General features: G+C 38.3%; 1 protein-coding gene across 6 annotated transcripts in view; it reads right to left on the reverse strand.

The window, feature by feature from the left end:
• Positions 1 to 27676, reverse strand: part of IGSF11 (immunoglobulin superfamily member 11) — a 210082-nt gene that overhangs the window by 94694 nt on the left and 87712 nt on the right. For 4 of the 6 annotated variants that reach the window (XM_023210932.2, XM_023210953.2, XM_023210942.2 and 1 more), the window contains exon 1: positions 26599 to 26929. The exons of 1 other annotated variant lie outside the window; for it this stretch is intronic. In XM_023210932.2, the coding sequence (XP_023066700.1) occupies positions 26599 to 26650 (52 nt within the window). In that variant the 5' untranslated portion in view covers positions 26651 to 26929. Of the gene's footprint in view, positions 1 to 26598; positions 26938 to 27676 lie in introns of those variants that run through there. One more of the 6 variants, XM_023210915.2, reaches the window with a different exon arrangement.

The following is a 27676-nucleotide window of genomic DNA, read 5'->3' on the forward strand; positions in this document are numbered from 1 at the left end:
GTCCTCCTAATCATCAACTCAAAAGTGAAAGCGACCTCCATGTTAATCTATTCCATTCACTCCCCTCTACAGACAAGTAAGCCGAAACCTATGAAAGATTACCTTTACCAATATTACAGTGAATCTTGAGGGTTGAAATCTCAACAACCTTCCATTCAGAAGAATAGACTTTTCTTGGTTAAGAAAGAAACAAAAAAAAAAGAAAAAAAAGTAAATAAAAATTCCAGATTATTTCAGAAATCTCCACAAAAGAAAAAGCAAAAGCCACATTTGTCTAAAATAGAAGTCAATAGGAATATACCAAGAGATCATCCAAAATCCATTCCAATTGTCTTTGGAATATGGTCTTCCTTGCACTTCTTGAATGCCAAAATCTCCAAACCAAATAATAAAGTTCCACTGTGAAAGTTTTTCAGGAAAGTCAATTTTTTCTCTACTCCTCCATCTGCCATGCACTATAGTATACAGTCTAAATTTGAATATTGAAAGATCCTGCACAGAAACCTAGGGATTATTCAGAGAGGTAGAAAGAGAATCAGGGAAATAAGGAGAAGGAAGTTTTTAGGAGAAGGAAGCAATCAACAGTGCTAAAAGCTAATTTTTCACATCTTCTCCCCTATACACCTCCACAACATTTTTGGTCATTCTGAATAGGTCCGTAGAGTGTTCCTGAATTAGGGTGTAATCTCTTCTACAAAGAAACATGCCCAACACCTGTGAGGGTTAATGTGCCAACTTGACTGGACTACGAGGTGCCCATATATTTGGTCAAACATTATTCTGGGCATTTCTGTGAAGGTGTTTTTGAATGAGATTAACATTTAAGTCATTGGACTGAGTAAAGCAGATTGTCTTCCATGTGTGGGTGGGCCTCATCCAATCAGTTGAAGGCCTGAATAGAATGAAAGACTGATCTCCCAAGAGCAAGAGAGAATTCTCCTGCCAACTGGAACATCACTTCTCCCTGGTTCTTAGCAGCTTCCAGACTTTAGAGTCAAACTAGGACACTGCCTCTGCAGATATTGGACTTGCCAGCCTCCATACTCACAGAAGCCTATTACTTATAATAAATCTCTTTATACATACATATACACACACACAAATTTCTCTAGAGAATCCTAATACAATATCTGAGCATGAAAAGTATATATTCTTTAGTCTATCTGCTTCAATGTTCACCCTTTCAGACTAAATTTTAGAGGCCAATTAATAATCTTAGAGTAAAAATTCTGTTACCTAAGCTTTCTCATCTTCCGTAAAGCCCTTCGCAACATCCATGTTACCAAGAAAAAAAAAAGGCAATATGAAGACCAAAGACAAAGAACCTATAAACGACACAGTTTGGATGTGTGTCTCCACCCAAATCTTATCTATCTTATCTAGAACCCCCACTTGTCAAGGGAGGGACCTGGTGGGAGGTGATTGGATCACGGGGGCAGTTTCCCCATGCTGTTCTCATAGTGAGGGAGTTCTCAAGAGATCTGATAGTTTTAGAAGTGGCAGTTTCACATCAACATGGCATAAGTTTACCTATGTAACAAACCTGCACGTTATGCACATGTACCCTAGAACTTACAGTATAATAATAATAATTTTTTAAAAAGCTTGTAGCAAAAAAAAAAAAAAAGATTTATAAAAAAAAAAAAAAGTGACAGTTTCCCCTGCATTCTCTCTCTCTCTCTCCTGCTGCTGCTGCTTTGTGAAGAAGGTACTTGCTTTTCCTTCGCCTTCCACCATGATTATAAGTTTTCTGAGGCTTCCCCAACCATGTGGAACTGTGAGTCAAATAAACCTCCTTTCTTTATAAATTATCCAGCCTCAGGTAGTATCTTAATAGCAGTGTGAGAACGAACTAATACAATGACCAACAGGAATTAACAGATAAAAAGATTATTTTTCTTATCATTTAGCCTCTCTAATTATTTTGATTGTCAAGTAGTTGGGAAATTTCATAGCTTTTTTGCTTTATTTATTCCTGTTTTGTCATGCTATTTTTCAACTACCACAGAAATTGGGAAAAGGCAAGGTACTATAAGGAACATCTACCTTGACATCTACCATGAATTATACAATACCTAGATTACAAATTAAACCATTTAAACAATGTAAAATCGTGTCTTATTTGCTAAGAGTAAGGCATTTTGATATTTTGAATATGAATTTAATAAAATTAATAATCAGAATGAGTAGAAGCAGCATAGTAAACAAAAAAGGGAAAAAAGATGGAAAGACAGATGAAAAAAGTAGAGAAAGTCATACAGAGAAGAGTCATCCTATTGGCCTCCTTCTGGGGCGCTGTGAAGCATCAGTTTGTTTTCCTTTCCTTCAGACTCCTACTTCAGAGCTGAGAAGATTCCCTACAGGAACCAGAGTATACCCATGGAACAGGACTCCTTCTGGAAAAGCAGTGTACATGAGGTTACTGAAATTCAGCTGGGATTCCCCAGCAACCTTCTCACTCCACTGTCTTGTTTAAAAGGAATAAAAAATAGAAATACCACAAGAAGGAGAAAAGCAGGAAAAGATGAGAGTCCTTCTGCGATGGTTAATTGCATGTGTCAACTTGACTAGGGTAAGGGATATCCAGAGAGCGGATAAACGTTATTTCTGGGCATATCTCTTAGGGTGTTTCCAGAAGAGATTAGCATTTTAACTGGTAATCTGAGTAAAGAGGATGGCTTTTCCTTATGTGAGTGGGCCATTCAGGGCCAAAATGAAAACAAAAGGCAGAGGAAAGGTGAACTAAACTCTCTTCTGTAGCTGGGACTTCCCTCTTTCTTGCCCTCAGACATAAACTCCTCTGATTCTCAAGCCTCCAGGCTCGGACTGGAGCTACACTACAGGCTTTCCTGGGCCTCCAACTGACCAACAGCAGATCATCGGACTCTCAGCCTCCAATGCTGTGTAAGCCAAGCCCTCGTAATAAATTTCTTTCTACATATCTATATATATCTAATGGTTTCCTTTCTCTGGAGAACCATGAATGATACACCTTCCCAGGTTAGCAAACACCAAGGATGCTTCTCTAAGTACCTGTGTACTCAGGAATGGCAGCCAAAACAGGACATCTGGCTCTCTTAATATAATTTTAGACTCAAGGAATCATACTAGTTAAAAATGAACTAAGAAGTCATTCAATTCATTCTTCCTACTTAGAAGTTACTGAGATAAAAAGCACTTATAGAAAAAAAATATTGCAAGGTTTCATATGGAAGGATAAGCTTCTAACAAATTATCCTTCCACAAATAACAACTTTGGACAACACATTAAAAACAATTACCGGAGGGCTCTGGCAAGTGCATATAAGTAGCCATGTTTCGGAGGGAAGTCTAAACTGTGGAAATGACTGGCATGGGGCCAGTTTCTGGGTTTTGCAGCTTTTCCCTGAGGATCGTGGTGATCGTGGTGCTAGGCAGCTAAGCTCCCATTGAAAAAAACTAAAACATCTAAATGGCCTGTAGAACCTAGAGCAGGAACTCAGAGAAACCAGAGCCCCCAGATAGTGACGGAAAACTGTAGAAAAGAGAGACCCAGAGAAGGGGAATGTCAAATTCTATATTAAAACTTTGCACAAGTTTTAGATCCCTGAAGCACCTGTGCATGGGACAGACCAAACAGCATAATCTGTGAGAAGAGCCACCACCTACTGTGGCCACAGCATGTAGAGGCTGAAACTCCAGTAGAAAAATCTGCCATCCTTCTGCCAGAAGAAACCAGAGCCCAAGGCAACACAGGCTACCAGAGACAGAAAGAGGAACCCTGGAAAGAAGAGGTCCACGGAAGCAGAACCCAAAATTTTATAGAAATACTATATAAGTCTCTGGCTAACCAAGGAGCCATATATGTACAGGCCAGACTCAAGGCGGCCTGAAATTAGATCTGAGTCACCATCTACTGCAGGCATGACAGAAGTTGCAGCTTGAGTCTAACCATGTTAAATGCCTGCCTACAAAGGAAAATATTCAACATACTTTGAATCAAGATAACAGAAACAAGAATCTTACAACACAGCATTCAAAATGTTGAACATATAATCTAAAATTATTCCTCTAAAAAAAGGCTAAGAAAATCTGATTCATTCTCAAAGACAATCAACAGATGATATATTAACCAGTGTTCTCTGTGTGTGTGTGTGTGTATATATATATATATATATACACACACATATATATATAGGTATAAATTCTTTCCTCTGGCAATATGGTATATGCACACACGCACACACGCACACACACACAGAGAGAGAGAGAGAGAGCGCGCACTAGAAAGAATTACTGGTGGAAAGCTGAGGATTGGCGTTGCAAGGGTCCATTCCCAGGAAGCGTAAGAAAAGAAAAGTGACACACAGGCAACTCAAGATCCCCAAAAAGATCCTTAAGGACAAGAGATTGCCAGAGATTCTTGGGGACCTCTGAGAAATATGGAGAAAGTGGCAAACTATCAGTGATTAGTCTCTCAAGGCAAATTCAGGAGAAAAAAAAAACTACAAAGGTCTGCTATTCTCAGAATTATTCATTATGATATTTCCAAATCTTTTGTGAGCTTCCCAAATAAGTTCTAAACTATAATGTTACAGGTTTTATTCAACATACCTGTAATTTATATATCAACCCTCCAAAAAAAGATGCCTTAGTTTGTGCTCAGAGGTATATTGTTTAGTAAACTGAAACTGAATTTCCACTTCACAATGCAATCTAGATTTCTAAGATCTGGCTGGCTCATCAACACAAGAACTAGAAAATGGATTCAAATGGCTAGGATTCAGTCTCAATACAACACCAATCACCTCTCAGTTTTTCACATTTCTCATCTCTTAAATAAAACTCCCATCAACATTTTTTCCCTTCATACATTTCCCCCATTCTAAAAAAAAAAAAAAAAAAAAAAAATCTTTTTTAGGAGTTTTCCACTCCCCCTCCAATTATTTTTTTGCTTTGAAACATATATTATAACAAGTATTTTAAAGATCTATTGAAAATCCATCCCTCTTCTTAAACTTAATTTACCAGCACTTATGAAGAATCTCACATGACCTTAACGATCACGACAGCCTCAACTGATCTCCCCATCTCCCTCCTGGTCCACTTCCAATCCATCCTCCACAATGCTGCTAAAGTCGAATTGCTAAAAAAGCAAATTTAAGCAAGTTATTCCTCTGTTTAAAACCCTTGGAAGTCTTCCCACTGCTCACCGGATAAAGTCCAAATATCTGGTGCTTGCCTATCCTTCTGGCCCCATCTCTAGCCTCTGCTCCCCTTAAACCCTACCCTATTCTCCAATCATGTAGAACTACTTGTGGCTCCTAGGCTATTTTATGCCTCTGTAACTCTGCTTAACCATTCTCTTTGCCCAGAAAGGTTAGCTCTCCCATGCCCTCTCCTTTCCCCATTACCTCCTTGCTTCCTGAACTTCTATGGAGCTCTGTGAAGACTAATCACATCTTGGAGGATAAACAGAAGTTCAGCAAGTCCATCCTTCTAGGCTCACTTCTTTGGCCCCTCATCTTGCAAGACTTTCTTTGGTGATGGACTCAGACTGTTTTCTGCAATTTCCTCTTGGAACTTTGGAATAAAAGTGGTTCTATCAACATATTCATTTGTATAAATTGTGATTCCTCACAAAACTCACACTCAATGAAAGGCAACCTGCATATACAAACCTCCTCACTTGTTTAGTTATTGCTTTTTTTATGTCTCTGGATCCCTTTTTGGTCTCCTCAACTTAACTGTAACAGAGAGAAGTAATGTCTTCTAGTGGTGGCCAACACTTACTTTCTAAATAAGTTTCCCAGTGAATTTTGGTAATTGAAAATATAAGGCAAACAGTATCGATTCTTTCGACAATGTTTATTAGACATCGACTAATAAATGTGTGCCAGGCACTGCGGTAGATTCTGGCGACACAACAGTATACAAAAGAATTTATAGACACAGATTCATTTATAAAAACAAAGAACTTTGTAACTTACAAAGATACATTAGAGACCAACCATGGAGTCCAATCCACTCATTTTACAGTGGACAAAGTGTCTTGCCCAAATTCACCCATCTAGTTAATTGCAAAGATAAGATACAAGAATTTTCTCATTCAATGTCTCTCTCTTTCCAACTTATTTTACCAGTTTGAAGGAATTTTGAGTAATAAGATTAAACACTATTTTTGGTTTCAGATACGATATACATCTCAAAGTTTAAAATAATATTAATCTATATGTGAAAAGAGACTTGACACTACTTTTACAGAAAGAAAAGCAGCAACATAAAACAAATCTAAAGGGGATGAAATAACAGAAACCCAGCAGTGGAAGCTGAGTTTCATCTAAGTCAGCAGATGACATCTATTTGCACTCGTTAGCACTGCCTGGCATGTGCTACACCACCCCCTCGGGTAATTTACATTTTTTTAAAGCATGTATTTCTAAATTTAGGAAGTTAGGATAATCAGGGTGGAAAAGCCCATCTGTTTGACGTTCACTCCAGCTGCTGCAGATTCTGAAATGAAATTTGCGTATTTTCTTCTGTTTCATCTTACCCAGTCTAGAATACAACGGCATGACAGAGGCATAAACAGGTAGCTACAAGCAATGCATCCAATATATATTTTATTCGATCACACATCCCCACAGTGCCTAAATAACCCTGCCACAATTACGCAAGCACATGCACTATTTATACACAGTGCATAAATATATCTGTGTACATTCATGGTACATACACATTTTTCTTGTGTAATATTTTATTGCGATGGAAAGACAGAGACAGAAAGGCATCAAGAAGAGAAGATTTTTGACCCTGAAGAAGTTAAAATTAGTTTGAAGAAGACAGAAAAAGTAACTGAAATATTGCTTAGTTTTATTATTTCACTCATGTTATTGGAAAGAGCATCAATGTGGATTCTGGCCTAAACGTTGCCACTTACATGCTGTGTGGTTTTGAAAAGATCACTTTACCTCTCCAGATTTTTAATTAAACGACATGCAAAAATAAAAGCAGGAGGAAAGAGTTGAGTATAAGGGAGAACCTAGAAGACTAAAGGTATCTTCCAGATCTACAATTCCAGGACTGTATGACAGCTATATAAAATTTCACAAGGAAGCCATTGTAAGTGGAAGAAATCTTCACCTTCTGGTTTGGAATTATCAACATTAAACCTTCAGAAGCAAATCAATAAATACCTCTTTATATGCCTTTTCATGTACCTAAAAAGTGCATGAGTCACATACAGTATGCTAAATGTCTTTTTAGTAGTACTAAAACAACTTAGAAGTATTTTTAAAATAAACACAATTCAAACAGCACAACTTTACTTTTCTAAACTCTACAAATAAATTAAGAGATAGATATTACCTAGGATGATGTTTATTACTGCAAATAAACATCACATGTAATTGCTGATAAAGCCCCCAAAATGGAAGTATAAAAGTACCTCCAGAAATAAACATTTGCTGGGTCCACACATCTTTCCTAAATACCTTCCCTCTGTAAGGCACTGTGGTATAGGCAATATTGGCCAATGATTGTCTCAAACAAAATTATTAAACTTTCATTACTGCTCTTAGCAATAGTCACTTATTTAGAAATGAAAACAATGCTTCTATAAGATCTACCTTATTTATCGCAATTAACTGCAGGGGTGTCAGAGACAGAGACCCTCTACCCACTACAACCCTGTCACTTCACTAAGGAATCCATTATAAACCTGGATGACACAAACAAAACTGAAAGGTTGTAAAAGCTTTAAAAAGTATATTTACCACGACTGAAGGACACCTAAGTACCTAACATAACATTTTTTCTGTGTCATGTTATTCTTCACATGCCTCTATTTCAGAGGTAAGTAACACTTTAAGAGGCAGGGACTTGAGAAAAAACAATTTAGTGCCATCTCATTTTTTGCTTCCTAAAGTTGTTGTTACAAATGTCTTTAGCCTATTTTTGCCTCTGCTATATCCTCAGTACCTAGAACAGAGGCTAACACAAAGCAGGCACTAAATAAATACTTACCAAATATGAATAAATGCTTTAAAAAGCTGTTTTATAATGTTAAGAGCTGGGGAAAAGGAAAAGTTAGAGACTCCTGTTCACTAAGCACCTGGTGCCTGAAGTCCACCACTTCATCCAGTCTAGCCACTTGGTGCGGGTAGGCATTACCTGTCCCACTTTCCACAAGAGAAAAACGATTCAAATGTTAAACAGTACTCTGACCAAAGAGAAGAAATGGACCATCTAGTCTAACCACCGAACGGGGGTGCAGGTGCAAAACTCATCTGAAAGAGAGAGGGAGAACATAAAAAGAAAACCAGTCTAAGTAAACCAGGCAGAAAGGCTGAGCTAGGAAGTTTAGGGATCCAGTAAGAGGCAGCACGGGAAAAGAGCTGCAAACACAAAGGTGTAACTGGCTGGGCCAGAGCCAGGAAGGAGGCACAAAGGGTGTCATACTGGGCTGTGGGGCACAGAAGAGAAGGGACAGAGGTGTGGCAGCCCTCAGGAGTGAGGCTGTAACGGTCCTGGGAGCTGGGAAGCTGGGGAAGCCAGGTGGCATGTGGCATGTGTTCAAAGGTTCTCAAAGTAAAAACTGTCCAGAAATACGTCAATTCCAGCAAATAACAGCGTGAACATGAGTGACAAAGATGATGGTCATTTATGGTAATTTATTATTCATGCTGTCATTCTTAATTCTTTTTAAAAAAAAAATCTTTAGAAATCTAAGAGGAAAAGCCAATTTTCGCCAGAAGAAAGAGAACATTGCAAATATAGTATTATTGACTATGCAAGAAAATATTTAGAATGCTGAAGCAAATAGTTCAATGTGTACAAATTACATGCATAACAGAGCTTCAAATGAGTTACCATAGCTACCAAAGGATAATTAATTTTGAGGAAACAAAAGAAAAGACATATCATTAGGGGCAGTTTTCAAAGAGCTGAAATGATAAACGTGGCATCCAAATTTAACTCATGTTACTTCCTAACAGGAACTAGCAACACTCCTTTCCATACGACTATTTCTAACATTATCTCCCACACTCTTCCCTCCCCAGTCTTGTGTACCAGGCCACCTCTGTGCTAGTCTACATCCCACTTAGATCCTGCAAGACTCAATTAGTTCCTACCTGTTCCATAAGGTCTCTGACTCTAGTTGTACTTCTAACCTGACAATACAATTATCATGTATTGTTTATGAAATAAATGTGTATTAAGCACTGGCTAAGAAAGGAAGAAGAGGGTTAAACAAATAGGCAAGTGCATAAATTACAGTAAACAGATAAAGGCTAAAGTTTGAGCAAAGTTATATGGATGTAGGGGGGGAAAAAAAGCTAACTCTAGGGAAGACTTCACTTGTGAAGTGACATCCAAGCTGGGTACTAAAGCATAAGCATTATTTTCCAGGCCCAGAAAAAAGAAGAGTAAGGGAAATCTGAAGGTGAACTACAGTCATGTTTCACTTAATGACAGGGATATGCCTCGAGAAATGCATCATTAGGTGATTTTATCATTGTGTGAACATCGAGTGTACTTACACAAACCTAGACGGTATATAGCCTACTACACATCTGAGCTATATGGTGGAGCATCTACACTACAAACCTGTAGAGCATGTTACTGTACTGAATACTGTAGGCAATCATAACACAATGGTAAATATGTGTATCTAAACATATTTAACACAGAAAAGGTACAGTGAATATACGGTGTTCTAATCTTATAGGACCACAGTCACTGTATGTGTGGTCCATTGTTAATCAAAACGTCATCATGTGGCTCACAACTGTAACTGTATTTTCCTCTTCTCTGTTCCTTAAGCCAGGAAGATGAGTTTTGGAAACCACAGGAATTGAGCCATGTGATCTTATTTAACCTTTCTGATCATCATTTTTCTTGTTTATAAAATGAAAACAATGCCAGGTTGTGGTAAAAATTAATTATATAATGCACACTGAAAGACTAGTTAGGCATTCAAAAATGTTTTTTCCCTTTTCTCCTCTAAAAGTATAAACTCAGTGGAGGCAAGAACTGAGTTTTTTGTTTCTTTGTTTTCCCTTTTTTTTTTTTTTTTTTTGAGACAGAGTTTCACTCTTATTGCCCAGACTGGAGTGCAATGGTGCCATCTCGGCTCACTACAATCTCTGCCTCCTGGGTTCAAGCAGTTCTCCTGCCTCAGCCTCCCTAGTATCTGGAATTACAGGCATGCGTCACCATGCCTGGCTAATTTTCTATTTTTAGTGGAGATGGGGTTTCTCCACGTTGGTAAGAACTGAGTTTTATACCTCTTTCCTATCACCTACATTGTCTAACCCAACAGTCGAGCACAATTTCTTATTGACTGGTAATCTCTAAAACAGGATTTTTAATAATTCCCCTTTGCATTTGATAACACAATTATTTAATACAAATTAAAATAAAATTGTAAACTCTCATAGCTAGTGCTTTATTACTCAATAGGCACACCAAACAAATAAATAAGGCATCAGCAAGGCAGAGAGAAAGAGGTAGATGAGTGAGAGAGAGAGAGAAAGAGAAAAGTCCTCTTGAGGATAAAAAACTCAGAACTGTGTTATCTCCTCACCTATACTTTACAATGTACTGTTTGGAGCTTCACAGCGCTTAAGATTCTAATGTTTAGGGTTCTAAAGGTCTGCTATAAGATCTGCCCATAACTTCTACAAATGTTTCCCAAATTCTCCAGTTAGGCCCTAGAATGCAGACAAAATCACCACAAAGGTAAATGGAGCTTATAAGAGAAAATGTAATCCACTTACTGATCACCTGAGCCTGACACAGGCTTAGTTTAAGGATTAACGAATATACATACATAAAATGTCTAGGCAATACATGGCACATGGTGGTTATCCAACAATCACAGCTATGCCCTTAATGAAAATGTGACATCCAGACTGGACACTTGTGACACTAAAAGAAGAAATGTGTGAGACTCAGAGAGGCATGCAGAAGTGCTGGCAGCAGCAGAACTGAAGCTCATCAGAGCTGGCACTGGAGGCTGGATGACTTGGCTTGCCATCCTTTGGCACATGTGCCCAGAAACTATTCAACTCCAGTGTTCCAAGCTGTTTAACCACATTCAGTTTACTGTGAGCACCTCAGTATCAGAAAAAGCCTGCCAAATCCAAGTATTTTTAAAAAGCACTTCAAGTGATCAAGCAAATAAAGAGGCTTTTCTTAAAAGAAAGTATCATTTATTAAGATTCAATAAACCATTGCAGTGCAGTTCTTGCAACTGCTTATATATTTGCTGCCCTGTTGGTATATCAGCTTAAGTTAAAAACTAGGACAGAGGTCAAAATTGCTGCATCTGGACAGATAAGGATCCTTGATTCTGTGGGATTAGCCATACATCTATAGCAAATTTTATCAAGAGGACAGCAATAAGTACATTTACATTCCTTTGTTAATAAATAGGCATATGCAAAGAAACAGAGTCTATTTTCTCTCAAACCGATCTGATCTTACCACTTCTCACTCACACACACCCTCAACTCACTCGCATACTAGATGGGTGACAGGGGTCAGGAAGATGATCAGATTGGACTGAATTTAGTTATTTCAGGCAGATCCAAGAATTTGCACAGCCTAAGAAATCTCTAGATTTCTCTTTTCAATAGCTCAGAGAAATTCTCGGTCTTTCAGATTTCTTTCCCCTTGTGCTGCTTTGCTTCAAGACAGTATCTTCCTGCATGAAGGAGAGAGCGCTCAAATTACCCCCAGCCAGAGAAGAAAAGAGTTCCCCCATAGCCACACCAAGTTCTCTGGTTTCTTTACCTGCCTCTGCTGCAGACTATCTTGACAGACTAGGCCAGACTGGTAACCAGTAAAATATGAATGCTCCTCTGTGAGGGTATCCTTTCCATTGTTGCTGTTATTGAACGGGAACAGTGGTGGGTGTGTGCAGGTTCCCACCCCTGTACTGTGACCCGGGCCATTTGTCTCTGATTGCTATAGACTGAATGTTTGTATCCCCCACAAAATTCATATATTGAAACCTAAAACCCAAAGTGGTGATATCTGAAGGCGGAGTCTTTGGGAGATGATTAGGTCATGATGGTGGACCTCTCATACATGAGATTTATGCCATCATAAAAGAGGCCCCAGGGAGCTCTTTGCCCCTTCCACCACGTGAGGACACCGCAAGAAGAGAGCTGTTCACAAGCCAGGAAGCAGGCTCTCGCCAGACACTAAATCTGCAGGCACCTTGATCTTAGACTCCCCAGCCTCTAAAACTGTGAGAAATACATTTCTGTTGTTTATAAGCCACCAAGTCTGTCGTATTCTGTTCCTGAGGCAGGAAGACACTGATCTTGAAATCCCTGCACAGACCTCTACATTGTAACACAGGCCTCTGTCAGTCCCCTCACAAGGACACACAGACACTGCTTGGTCCCTCATACATTTCATGTAGTCCTGAGTAATCAGGTGCACTGCCTCAGACTCCACCTGTTTTAACTGTCACGGCCTCGATGTGATCACTTTTACATACTCATGCACAGTTGCACAGCGTGCAGACTCCAAAGAACCATACTCCAAAGAATACATACTACCAGGGAAAATCGAATGGTTTGGTGAGAACAAGAATGAGAACTGAGCAGGAAATTACACTTCACTCACTCCACGAATGTAACACATGACACCATGATGAGCTAAGTCATGTTTGTCTTTCAGAGTAAATCATAGAAGTTTAGTCTAAACTTGAAGAGTGGATCATCCACATTTGTCATCCTTCTATCCCCAGATGCCTGGAGCGTAATAAACCCTCAGTTGTTCTTTTTTATCCTTACAAACCACTGAATACATAAGAATCAAATGTGCCATGCCTCACTGGCTGGGGTAAAGACCAGACAGGCAATACACAAGTTTATTAGCTGTCTGGCTATATCTTCTTCCCCATGGCATTTTAACTATGATATATCTATACTTCTGTTTCCCCACACAATCCTGACAATAAGTATTCTGCAATTACTTCTTTCCTGATTCACATACATCTCCAAACTGTAACTACAGTCATGATTCCAACTGTAGTTATATAAGTATAAAGTTACTTAAGACCAGATATATTGAACATCTCTTTATAACTCACAGTGGTGTATATAGAATAGGTTCTCAATAGTCTGTTGGAAAATGAAATAACATATTTTTAAAAGTTGATGAGACACTCTCCCCGGGGAAACGAAAAATGTCAAATGCATATAACACTAAATTTGGAATAAAATTTCTATGACCTCCCCGAAAACCATCTTTTGGTCACAGGTTAAAATCCCTTGTACAATACAAATGTAGGCAGTGGTTACACAATGCAAAGGATTCAACAATGTAAAAGGCCATTTAAAACTAAAATGATTATTTTAAAACAAATTACTATATAATAGAAAAATTAATATTGTGAGATTAAAAACTTAACCTCAACTCCAGATGATGAAGATTATGTTAATGAAGTAAAAGGATATGACAGTGATAAAGATGATGGTGACAACAGAGGAAGAGGAAAAAGACAACAAAAGGAGGAAAAAAATAATGCTTATATAGCATTCATATATAGAATTCGGTTAGGGACCCTATGTGTTTTTTGGGAGATGAGTCTTCATGACTTATTTATTAATAAAAGTTTATTGATCACTCACCATATATAAGGCACTATACTAGATTCTACAGGTAAAACAAAGTGTAAGACCACATCTTATCTTCCTAAAAAGGCTAAACATAAATAAGCCAGCCATCACAAAAAAAAAAAAAAAAAAATTTGTCCTTACCCCCAACGCTCATTGCACACAAGACAATGAATTCCAGATAGGCTGTAGGTTGAAATATGAAAGGTAAAACAGTATAGCTTACAAACAATAACAGGAAATATCTTTATGACATTAGGAAAAGCAGAAAATGTGTAGTCAAGACACAAAAAATGCTAGTAAAGGAGAAAAAAGTTGCTTAAATGAATCACTTAAAATTAAGAACTTCTGTTCTTTAAAAGATGCCAAACTGAGAAAGTAAAAAAGCAAGTCACAGAGTACGAGATTTTACAACACATATAAACAATAATGTGCCAGTACTTCAACACACATGTTTTTTAAACCCACTGAAACCAAGGGAGTGGGAGGGGACACTGACTCCTTAATTTTAAAAACTGGCAAGAAGCCCAAGTATCCGTCAACAGATGAGCATATAAAATGTGGTATATTCATACAATGAAAAATTATTCAGCAATAAAAAGAAATGAAGTTCTGGTATATGCTACAACATGAATGAACCTCGAAAACATTATGGTAAGTGAAATAAATCTACTATGCCAAGTGAAATAAATATCCAGACACAAAGGACAAATGTTGTTTAATTCTACTTATATGAGGTATGTGGAAGAGGCAAATTTATAGAGATAAGAAGTAGATTAGAGGTTACCAGGGGTTAGGTGGAAACTGGGAGGTATTGCTTAATAGTTATAGCTTCTGTTTAGGGCAACGTAAAAGTGTTGGAAATAGCGGTGATAGCTGCACAACACTGCAAATGTACTTAATGCCACTGAATCATATACTTAAAATGGTTAAAATGGTAAATGCTATGTTATATATATTTTACCACAATTTTAAAAATAATGTAAAATACCAAAAATGATTGGTCTGTATTCTTTAAGTGGGTGAACCATATGATTTGTGAATTATATCTCAACAAAGTTGTTTTAAGAACTGGCAAATGACTTCAATAGAAAATTTGTAAAAGACAATACCCAAATGCGAGTAAAAAGGGGAAAAGGTGTGTAACTTCATTAGTAATCAGGGAAGTACAAAACCACCTACATACATACACACACAGACACAATGAGATACCATTATGCACCTATCAGAATGGCTGAAGTAATAAAATAGATTGACAATACCTAGTGTTCACTAACAAGGATGTAAAGGAAATGAAACTCTCATACACTGCTAGTGGGAGAAAGATCAGCACAGCCACTTGAGAAAATGGGCCATACCTACTAAAGTTGAATATATGCAATTTGTTTCGTAGGGACATATCCAACAGAAATTCATTCTGATATGCATCAAAAGACACACACAAGAACATTTGCAGCAGCGTTACTCATTACAGGCCAAAACTAGAAAAAAAACAAATCTCTTTGGTCAGGCACAGTGGCTCAGGCCTGTAACCCCAGCACTTTGGGAGGCTGAGGCGGGAGGATCACTTGATGTCAGGAGTTCGAGACCAGCCTGGCCAACATGGCAAAACCCTGTCTCTACTAAAAATACAAAAATCAGTCAGGTGTCATGGCTGATGCCTGTAATCCCAGCTACTCAGGAGGCTGAGGCAGGGAGAATTGCTCGAATCGGGGAGGTGGAGGTTGCACTGAGCCAAGATCACGCCACTACACTCCAGCCTGAGTGACAGAGCGAGAGTCCGTCTCAAAGGAAAAACAAATGTGGTGAGGAAAGAAAGGATAGTAAGAAGATCACGAAGAAGAAATACTTCAAAAATTCAATGCTTTTCAAGATGTTAAAAAAAAATAACTATTTTTGCCTACAAATGGGCTATGGGATCATGTACTTTTACAGCACAGTGCTGCTACAACTGACATAGTTTCTAAAGTCTGGACAATATCAGAAACCTGAACCAGATATAAAATCAGTCTGCCAGAGACTTAAAAACACATATGCACATGTATGCACCCCCCACACTCAGTTTACACATGTGTAAACTGCCACATATAAAATTAGATAAATCTATGTGCATTTCTCTAATTAACATGCATGAAGTAGAAGAAAAAGTAAAGTTTTGTGACGTTTAACCTAAACATGAAAAAGCTGAATCAGTTCACTTGCCACAGTTGGGACAAATATAATAAAAATGACGAGGAGAATGGACTTCACTACTCTCCACTCAAGTCAAAGAAAAAGCTGACATGCCAACCCCCACTATGTCAAGAGAATCTGAGCTGAGAACTCAAAAGGAAGTGCTGAAGATTGCAAATTATTTTTGTGTTCATGGTCTTCATCATCATCAGTTTATAGAATATTTGTTAGACACTGAAGGAGTAAGCAGATTTGATTTATTTTAATGCAGGCAGATGGCTTGGTCATGGAAATTGTGAAGAGATTTACCGAGCGGCTTCATCAGATCAAGGACATTATGGAATTAAAGGGCTCTAAGAGACCTTACTGGTCCAGCTCCCTGTGGCTAACAACATTATACTTTCTTATTAATGAGAAAGATAACTCAACTCCCTAAATTCAAAATAACTGTGACAGGAGTAAGAGGTTAGGAGGGTAAGAGCACAATTAATTTGTTCAAAGAAATGCAAATGTTAAAACCGAAAATGAAAATACATATTAATCAACAGGCAACTAAAACTTGTCCTGTTCTGAGGACAATGAACAAATAAGAATCAAAAGTCACAATTTTAGAAAACATTCTCATGAAAATGAATCATGTTTAAATTTCTTTTACTATTAATATTTTCGAGTACAAAATTCAAGAAGCATCTCTTATCAGTATGGTTGTTTCAGGAAAAATTTGATGACCTGAAAACAGATTCTACTTACCAAGATAAAATACTAGGCAGTGAGTTTACGAATCTCAGAATTATTTAAGTTTTGTCAATGTAACTAATTCTATCAATTTTAGAGACCACCTGGCTTTGTGCAAAAACAACCTCTCTCATGAAAATGCAAAAAAAAGAACAGCTAGGCAACACTATTGATGATATAATCAATGATACACAATCAAAATTAAGATGTGCCCTAACCACACCCCTCCAAAGCTTTCAGTTTAAGTATCACTACATCCCTGCCTAAAACTTGTTTTTTTTTTAAGCTCACAAGCTTTGCCCTTTTAATCAATAATAACACTAGTAAAATGTCTATATTTATCATGTAACCTAGTATAGCTAAAATTTAGACATCTATGCTTGGCTTAAGACAAAGAAAGCTCATTATCAGAGAAAAGCAGAGAAAGATCACAGAAATTAAGTTAAAGGATTAGAATACAGTGATTGAGGTAAAAAGAAGATATTGTCATACTTACAGCCTGCTTTGAACTGACCCTTTCCTGATACATACAAGATCTGTCCGTGATACAAAGAACTGAAGAGAAAAAATAGGTATGTACACAGCCTAAGTCAAAGTGAGTAGCAATCAATTTTAAAATAAATTTTTAAAATAAGACTATATTCGAATGACATTTTGTAATCTTTCTACAACAGATGGAGATAGTTTTAATGCTGAGGACAGAAATTACTATAACATTTTATTATATTGGTAGGGGGACGGAGAGAGAAAAGTCAAGTTACTATTTTAGGAAAAATTTTACAAACATGTTAAAACCAGCCACATAATATCTCCAGTTTATCTTATTACAAATATTTTCAATACTGGAAACCATGTCAAAGAATCACAAGATTACAGAACTGGAAAAGAACAAGAGATTACCTAGTCTAATTCCCTCATTTTGCAAATGAAAGCAGGCCTGGAGAATTACATGATATGCCCTAGGCCACAGCTCCAGTGGCACACCCTAAATAGACTCATCTCCTGACTTAAAAATTGGGACTGATCAATCCTTGTAACGGTAACTGCCACTAACTGAGCACTTGCTGCCAGTCAGGCACTATGCTAGACACTTTACAGATAACAGTTCTCATTTAATTTAGTACTTCTCAACACAGTAAGAAGACCATCTCCGTTTCACAAGAAAAACTCAAGCTCAGGACATTAAATAACATTCTCAAAGTCACAGGGCAAAGAAATAATGAGTCATAATTTAAACCCAATATGTCTGACTATACAAAGCCCATGAACTTTTACATAGGCTTTGTATAGTCAGACATATTGGGTTTGAATCATGACAATGCTATTGTCTCCCCCCAAACGTTAAATGTGTACATCCAAACAATTGCACTTTGGGCAAGCTAGACCACAGAAATATCTACACAAATGTATAGGGTATACGTACAAAGATGGTCACTAAAACATTATGAATATCAAACAACGAGAGACAACACAAATGTGCATAATGGAGAAACAGCTAAAAATTATGGCATGCTTGCTATGAACTACTAAACTTCCAGTAAAAAGAATGAGATAGATCCATGTAACAGATGTGGTAAGATGTCTATATTAGGCTGGGCACAGTGGTTCACACCTGTAATCCCAGCACTTTGGGAGGCCAAGGCAGGCGGATCACAAGGTCAGGAGTTTGAGACCAGCCTGACCAACATGGTGAAACCCCGTCTCTACTAAAAATACAAAAATTCTTCTTAAAAAACTTCTTAAATACTTTTTCTTTGAGTTTTTACCCTAGAATGTTACTTTTACATGTTTTTAAATTATAACACAAAACAATGAATTTGAAATGAGTTCCTTTTTTATTTTAAAATAACACATGTATATTCCATTTAATGCCACCCCATATAGCACAGATTTATTGTATGGCTAGTTGTCTCTACAGCAATTTCAAAAAAAAAGAGAATCCAACATTCTATTACGGATACCAGCATTTCAAGTACAGTCCATGGGCTGATGCAGATTCCCAAGACCCTTTCGGAAAGTCTGTGTAGTAAAAACTACTTTGCTTACTAACAGTAGAGTTTTATCCCTTTTTTCCTGGGCTAACATGTGCATTGATGGTACAAAAGCAGTAGTGGGTGAAACTGTTGGCACCTTAACACAGGTCAAGGCCTTGGCATTAGACTGTACTAGTAGTCACTGTAGTCTTTGCCATCATGTAGTCACAGTTAAAAAAGAAAAAAAATCCAGTTTCACTAAAGAATGTCTTTGATGAAACAATAACAATAATTTCATTAAATCTTGACCTTTTGTAATATTCTGTGTGACAAAATGGGTAATATAAAACGACTTATGCTGCATACTGAAGCAAAATGGTCATCCCAAAGTAAGACACTGGTGCAATCATTTGAGCTCAAGGCTGAAAGAACTAACCACTTTCCTTCACATCTACTTGAATGAACAACTCACAGACTATGGTTATTCAAACTTATATATTTAGCAGACATTTTCTCAAAACAGTACAAAATGAGACCATCACTTCAAGTGAAATAACTGACAGTCATTTGTGGGCAATGATAAAATTCAAGCAAATATTAAAATTTTGGAAAACTTGTATCTGACATTGTGAGCTTAACAGCTTCATAATACTTAAAAGACTATTCTGATTATCTCAGTGGTGATATTGATAAACGTAATTTTTAAATGTTACATAATGTAATATATTAACACTTGTAAGATCTGTGTAACAAAGTGAACCAATATTTTCCAATGATCAATGCATAGATTTACGAAAAATCATGCATGAGTAAAAGATCCATTCAAAGTGCAAGATAAACCAATGGATTTTAATATAACAAGTAGGAAGTGTTCACTGATATGGTTTCTAGTTCCACATTTCAATCAGTCTTTAAGAAACTACTGCATATCATGCTTTAGTAGAATATCAAAGATGAATATCCAAAATTATCTGAAAATGCTATCAAAATACTATGTATCCATGTGAGACCAGATACTCTTCACATTTTCCACCAAACCAAGATGACATATCACAATAAATGAGATGCAAAAGCAGATACGAGAATCTGTTGTCTACTAATAAGCCAGACATTTAAAGAGGGTCCCAAAAATGTGAAAGTGCCACTTCTCTCACTAATATTATTCAGTTTTGGGGAAAAAAATGTTAATTGTCATAAAAACATTTATGCCAACATGTAATGTATGTCTTGTTTCTAAACAGATTAATAGATTCTTTTAAATGTTCTCACTTTTAATTTCTAATACAGTATCGATAGACATAATCCACATAAACTAAAGCTCTTTGCAGTCCTCAATAATCTTTAAAGCCCCAATAATCTTTAAGGCCAGGAAGTTTAAGAATCTTTGCAGTACACTGTTAACCAATTTTTTCACATGCCCTGCATACTGTCTTAAGTCTTGATCAACAAAGCTATCTGTATTTACACATGGGCAATATACATAAGTGAACTGTACTATAAACTTTCTTAACCAATAAAAGCCTAAAATGTTAGCCTGATTTGAATAGACTCTTCAAGAAGCGATGTTTACTACAGTACTGCAGCCTCCGTTTTTGCCATGTATTCTGTGTTCTGGCAGATGATCTTGACCCATGGGGGCTAAAAGAAGTTCTATACCTTATAGTCATGGACCTGGCCCAAAGAAAAAAAAGATTAAGTATTAAGCCTTGATGTTTGATGTTATTTAAGTTATCTTTAAGTATATAGTGCAGGATTTATGATTAGTAAACGACTTTTGACATTTTGAGAGACGTATAAATACTTCAGACCGACAGTGTGGTCCGTAAGTATAAATCATGTCTGGGATAAACTATGAATGGAAATACATAGACTTCAGGAGGAGGGAAGGGAATAGGAGAGGCAGACAACTGCCAGTCTTGCCAAACTCCCCCAACGTAAGGTTGATTTATAGTTAATGCTCCTATTTCTAGAAAAGTGTCTCCAGTACTTTGTATACGGTAATGTAGGGAGAAAGAGGGTGGCCTTAAGCTACAAAAGATGTTATTCTAACTAATTTTCTCCGTCCTTGGGAGACTAGTTCTAACATACAGGTCCCTCAGGACTAAGAACACCAGACATGAAAAAGGTAAACTTCAAGGTTCTAAAGAAATTGCCAAAAGTCCAAGATCACTCCTTACAACATAAAGCAAAAGCTTCAGAATTCCTTAGGAAAAAAATTTTCAAATATTTAGGATTAAAGATAAGCTAAAAATCTATTTCAAAAGATCTGTAAGTATTGAAATTTTGAATAAACTTCCACAGAAGTCACAACATTTGCAGAAAAAAAAAAACAAACTACAAACATTGATCTCCATCACCTGTTTCACAAAATATTTACCAAGGTGTAAAGATTAGTTGAAGCTGACATAGTCACACCAAATCCCTAAAGAAACTTGTAACAAAAATTTTATTTTTCTTTAAAAAAGAAAATGCACTTAAATTTTCTCTGCCCACTGAGTAAGTTCTGTGGGCATACCAACACCAATTTCCTGGTTTTGACTTTGTACTCTGGTTTTGGGGGATAGTAACATCGGGGAGGCTGAGTGAAGGGTGCATGGGACCTTCCTGTACATTTCTTGCAACTTGCTATGAATCTATACTTCAAAATAAAAAGTTCAAAATATGAAAAAAAAAAAAAAAGAAAAGAAAACAACAGTCTTCTCAGGGGTACGACCCATATTAGTAAACCTTCATTCACAAGTGTCTACTGAGCATTACTATAGTGCCCAGCATGGTAGACATGGTACTGCCTTTTGGGGATAATACACACACACACACACACACACACACACAGAGAGAGAGAGAGAGAGAGGTAGGGGGGAGAGAGGTGGGGGGAGAGAGAGCGAGAGAGAGAGAGAGCAAAAGAGAAAGAGCGCAAGCACAGGGCGAGAAAGAGAATTCTATTATAAAGTTAACTTCATTAAACATGGGGAAAATATTAGCATATAACTATGCCCACACTCCCACATACCCCCACCAACGCTCACCTTCTATGGTGATTTCTGTGTCTGCCTGGTTGGCTCCAGGGTTAATTTTTTGTAAATATCAATCCTTGAAATGGGTAGAGCTGAACAATTGGAAAGAACCAGGACTGGATTTATTACCATAGAAGAACCTGATGTTACTAACAGAGGAACATAACATCTTCCAAAATGGAAGGAGAAGATGACAAGTAAAAAGAAAAAACAATCATTAAGGGGAATACAGAAGAGAAAGGTTTTATGTGTGTGACTGCTGTGAACAGTGAAACTTTGGGCAAAAGTGTCTAAATTAGGACACTGTTATGTTTCCATTGTTGGGATCTTCAGCAGACTTTGGTAAATATTTAAACTTAAATTTCTAAAAATATTGAACTGATAATTCTTTTAAGACCAGCCTACAAGTGGCCTCACTATATTAGAGTTACATTCACAAAGTCATATTGTATTTTATCACATATTTGTTACCCTCAGTGAAAAATTGGCATAGGTTTCCACAAACCTATTATACTTTAACCACCTATTCCAACCCTAAACCCTGGTCTACTACCATTAATGGCTGCTAACGTTAACCTAAATATCTGAATATCTTCCCAAGGAACTCTACGTGATACAAGAATTTTCTGAACTCGGTTCTTCTAGGATCTCAGTTTCTTTCCAGGAATCCTTTTCTAAATAAAAGTGTCCTCTAACACTGTCAGCTTATATCTCTCTCAAGATCAACAGAGTTAACTGCTAAATGAAAACAAACCAGTAAGTAGACTTTTTCAAATAACTTTTTATTGAACACACTTTGCCCATAATAGTAAATCTGTATGGGTTTTATTCTATTCTGTAAATATTCTACTGACACTTATCAAAATATGATCCTTTCTGTAATATATGAGTGAGGCAGAGTCATACTGTACCTATATAATATCTGATAAAGGCAATGATGATGTGGTAGATCATGGGCTGAGTCTATTATTTGCAAATTGGAAACAAATTTTCTCTCTGTGGCTAACGTCATACTTCTACAATTTAAAACCATTACAAATGCAAACTACTACTCTGGTCTTGTTCTTGAGTGGCAGAAAACCAGGTACACAGAAAATTAATTACCCAAACATTAACAGAAAAAAAAAATCCTTCCATAGTTTAGTAAGATAGGCTTAACTAATAAGTAAACTAATTAACTTTCCACTTTTAAGACCCAACTCAGCTCAAATCAGATGGCTTTTTGAATACCACCCAAGAACCAACAACCTCTCTGAAGCCAGTTGCTCACAAAGTATGATCAAGAGAAGATTTCAGATCCTCCAGATGGTGTGGGGGCAGTTCCCAAAATGCAGGGATGAGATGTATTAGTGCCAGCTAGTCCTCACCAAACAAAGAAAGAGAAAGTTGAGATGACTGTGTTCACTTGAAGTAAATTAGAAAACAGAAATTCAGCAAACCCTCCTCAAACTGCCTAAAATAATTAAGTGTTGAGAGAATATAAAAAATTATCATTAGTCTAGATAACAATAGATTTGGAATCCCTATTCTAAATAAACTAGTTATGGGGCCAGGCGCAGTGGCTCAGGCCTATAATCCCTGCACTTTGGGTGACTGGGGCGAGCAAATCACTTGAGGTCAGGAGTTCAAGACCAGCCTGGCCAACATGGTGAAACCCTGTCTCTACTAAAACTACAAAAATTAGCCAGGGGTGGTGGTGGGCACCTGTAATCCCAGCTACTCGGGAGGCTGAGGCAAGAGAATTGCTAGAACCTGGGAGTCAGGGGTTGCAGTGAGCCAAGATCCCGCCAGTGCACTCCAGCCTGAGCAACAACAGCCAGACTCCATCTCAAATAAATAAACAAACAAACAAACTAAGTAGTTACGGATGAAACGCCTTAGTGGGAAAGCCACCATTTTCTGTACTTTCTCCCAGCTCAGTAAGTACTTCCTGTCCCTTGTTTTGTATTACTCACTGCAACTAAAGAATCTTTTGCACCAGCACATCACCTTGTTTGACAATAAATCACATGGCGTAAGTATGAAGACTCAAATGAGAATTTTCATTATAAATCTTTCCACTATGAAAGTGTGAAAACACATTTCAAAATGTGCCACATACTGTTATCCGGGGAGGGGAAGCCAAAACAAGTACTTTTACCCCTTGCATCATTACCTAGTGTCTAACAACAGTTCCAAGCATAACGCTTTTTAAGTGCTTGGTAATTTAATATTTAAATTGCTTCCTGAATAGTCCATGTTGAATATACATGTGTATTAGGCCCAACGTCTCTGAAATTTTCATCCCGTAGCTGTCACCTTTCATGTAGGTTAACCTACAGATTTTTACTGACAGGTGAATCCTTCTAAAACAATTACAGTATTCAATTTAGAGCTGAGAAACTGGATTTTACAATAAATTTTTAATAATGGTAACACTGAAAAGGTTCACGACTTTTTTCATTTTCATAGCATTTTATGTGGTCGTTTCTTTCTTTTTATACATTTTCTCAAATTCTGAAAAGTTATGTGCTATTTCAAGGAATCACAAGTACATGAAACACTTTAGTTATATCTAACCCATTGGAAGAACTATAAAGAAGTCAGCTTTTCAATTCAAATTACCTTTGAAGTTACTCCACAAATATAAACAAAATAAAAAAAAATAGAAACAGAAATTTATTAACATCGATTTTCTTTCATTTATTGAAAAGACCCTCTATTTCTACCTTTGGTGTATTATTTCATTGTAGTGGCCACTACTATTGGTTATTTATCTAACATCCATTCCCCTTTACCCCTTTGTAATAGAACCAACTTTGTTCAGATATACACCCCTCCTGCTATTCCACATTGAAAGTTCTGGGGATGAACCGTAATTCATTCAAACCAAGTTTGCCCTTGACTAGTTCAAGAATAAAATTCGGTTAGGGCATAGTACTCTCCTGGAGTTAGGTGTGCTAGCACAAACAGGCATGTTAACTGTTCATCCTCTTCCCCCCCCCACCCCCCACCCACAGTAAGGAAACTGAACATCAGTACTTTTTCCATGGCCAGCTGAATAAAGCCCAAACGCAGCATTCAAGATTCTCTACTATCTTGCCCCCAACTACTTTTTGGCTCTTTCTCCCTTGCACACATCTCCTGCTCTAGCAGGTTGGCCTTTCAAGAGTATACCCCTGCCTGCTCCACTTCACATCCTTCCTTCAGACTGTTCCTTTGGTTAAGTAAGCCCATCCACTACCATCTGAGCCAATTCATACCCTACTCATTCAATGCCCAGAAAAAAAAAAGGAACTTCTCCAAGAAGTCTTACTTGATACTTACATTAACAAATAGAACTCCTCATACATTCACTGTATCATAAATTATTTGTACATGCTTATAGCCTGTTTTAAAAATGCAAACTCCTTACGGGCTGCAGACACACACACACATCTTTGTATTCCACCACCACCTTTCCCCACCAGATACTCAAATGCAGACTGATGGCTCTGTAAATATCTGTTGAACAAATGAACACTGTTTTTGAAAGTGGAAAATGCCTCTACATAACAGGTTATTGCCAAGACTGAGATGTCCTTGGAAGTCTTTAAAAACATTCTTGTATGGCTTGGGAATAGTTTTGCTGAAGAAAAAAAGAACAAATCAGATGACCTTGCAAGGCTGATTCTGCGAATTATATCAACTCTTTAAAAGTACTGCCTAATACTTCAAAAACAAACTATACACAAACGCTACTTAACAAAAAGAGTAGCATTTATTATAATATACAACTTTAATAATAGATTGTTCTACCAAAAATTTGAGCCGCTCTTGTAATATTGGTAATATTTAGAGCTGTGTCCAAGGACTTCATAAAAAGCCGATTTACCCTCTTATTTCACACTTAAAAAGTAGTAGGACAGAGAGAAAAACTGGACATCTCAAACTAGTAACAGTACAAAAGATATTTGGAAGCACAAGTTCATAATGTACATATTGATGTTATTGTCTGCACATCATCACTAAAAATATACCTACTGAACTCTAGAAAATTATCTGTAATTTTGATGATTACAGCTTCACTAGTTTCTATGGAGAAGACATACAAAAAGTTCTCGTATTCTCTTCTCCCCTATTCAATGAATCTGCACAATTTAAGTTGGCTAGAATTAGCTTACTTCAAAATCAGTTCGAATAAGGCCATAAAATGACTGGAAACATGCTGGTGTCTCCAAAAAAAAAAAAAAAAAAAAACAGGGTTAACCACAAAGTTCCATAAATCACTGAACCCGCTTTTTAAATAACACCCTTTAGAAAAAAATCTCAGTAAATCTCAGCAATAAATGGGACAGAAAACTGGATTGCACAGAACAACGCACACACAAAAAACAAACAGCATTGTATAGGATGAAAATCAGGATCTAAATTAATATGACGGCTATTCACCGAAAATAAAATGTAAGAAAGATTAAGCAGAGAGTAGAAAATTAAATTTATAAACAGATGTTTTTAAAACTGTTAAGAAATTTAAAGACATTTATTTTGTTCTTCTATGTATTTTTGTGAGCCAACTTAAGTCATCTGGAGATGAAGCTAGAGTATAAATAAACTATTGTTTTCTAATACAGTAAAGCACCGTATACAATTATTTTTTAAAATAAAGATCATTTTCGGCCAAAACGTGTATAGGCTTCCAAAAGGTTACGTTAAAGCTAGAAAGCTTTCCAAATGATTTTAAAAGCACTTCTAGTTTTCCTAGGGCCGCCTAGTAAAGGCAACTGGTTCTAACTACAGTTTCTAACTGGACCAGTGAGTAAGGGAGTTCGTTATCTAAAAACGATCCTGCATTCCCCGTAGCGCAGTCGGGACCCAGCCTGGGACCGGAGGTAGCGGGGCGAGTTTAGTTACCTCTCTGATGAGGAACACCTGGGCTGAGCGGGCGGCGGAAGCAGCCGCTGCAGGTGCGCGCGAGCCTCGGCCGCAGCAACGAACACGGCCCCTGAGAAAGTTGGACTCCCGACCCTCGGCAAAGCAAGGAGGCTCTTTGCTGTCCCCAAACAGCTTCATCCCGGGCCCGCCGACCCAGCCTGGCCCCACTGGGAGGAAAGGGTTGGGGCTACTCACCGTGCAGAGAGAGGAGCAGCAAAGGCGCCAGTGGGGAGCGCCGAGAAGTCATCCCGGGGCCGCAGGGAGCACGCCTGCCGCCTACCCGACTCCCGGTCGCTGCAGTAGAGGCCGGGCGTGACTCTCCCGCGCTCTTTGGGGCAGCCTGGTCCTCCCGGACCCAGCGCCGGGCCGCTGTCCTCCGCGCGGGGCTGAGACCGTCGGACGCACAGAAGAGCCAAGTGCAGCTGCAGCGCCGCCCAGCTTCGCGGACGCTGCGCTGTGACCAGACGCGTTCCGGGCTCGCCAGCCGCTCCCCGCAGCTCACGGCCACCTAGCCCTGCCCCAGGACCAGCCGACCCCTCGCGCCGCCCGGGGAGCCACTCCCCCCAACTCACGCCCGCTACTTCAGCCGCAGCTCGGCTCCTCGCCGCGCCGCCCACTAGCCCCGCTCGGTCTCCAGGGCAACCGCGGCTCCAGCGCGACGCCTGGCGGCCCACCCGCGGAGCAGAGCGTGGCGCCCAGCTGGCGCGGCCCCTGCCACCTGCGCACCGCGCCGCCCGCTCCCCAGCACGCCTCCACCGGCTCCGGGAACCGAGGGGCGGGCGCCTTACTCGCCGGAGTTAGGGCCCCTTCCTTGCTCTAAACCCCTCCGCAAACAGGTGGTCGGCCTGATGCATCCTGGAGAGCTCTAGGAATGACTTTTCCACAGCCGCCTCCTGAGCCTGCAAGAGTCTTTCCTGTGGCAGTTTTCGGAGAATTTATATTTGGCTTTTTCATTTTCACTCCTCTCATAAAACCTAAATAATCTGAAAGAACCTGACTCTGGCAAAATTAGGAATTCCTAATTTTACAATTTTTTGGTTTTGTGCTTTCCTGGATACCTTTTCACCTTTCTTTCTTGAAAAGTGGATAGGGGCTGTACCATGCCGCTAACTCCCCATTCCTATCAGAGAGACTGCCATCTTCTCTTGCCCCTTTTGTAAACCTTACGTCAACTTTTAATATTTTAAGTTTTCCATCTTAAACGTTAGTGCTTTCTTAAACTGACCTTTAGTATATATGTTAACTAGTGGGAGAGGTGCATTTATTGTAATGG

Source organism: Piliocolobus tephrosceles, chromosome 2, assembly GCF_002776525.5.
Source record: "Piliocolobus tephrosceles isolate RC106 chromosome 2, ASM277652v3, whole genome shotgun sequence".
NCBI classification, from domain to species: Eukaryota; Metazoa; Chordata; class Mammalia; order Primates; family Cercopithecidae; genus Piliocolobus; species Piliocolobus tephrosceles.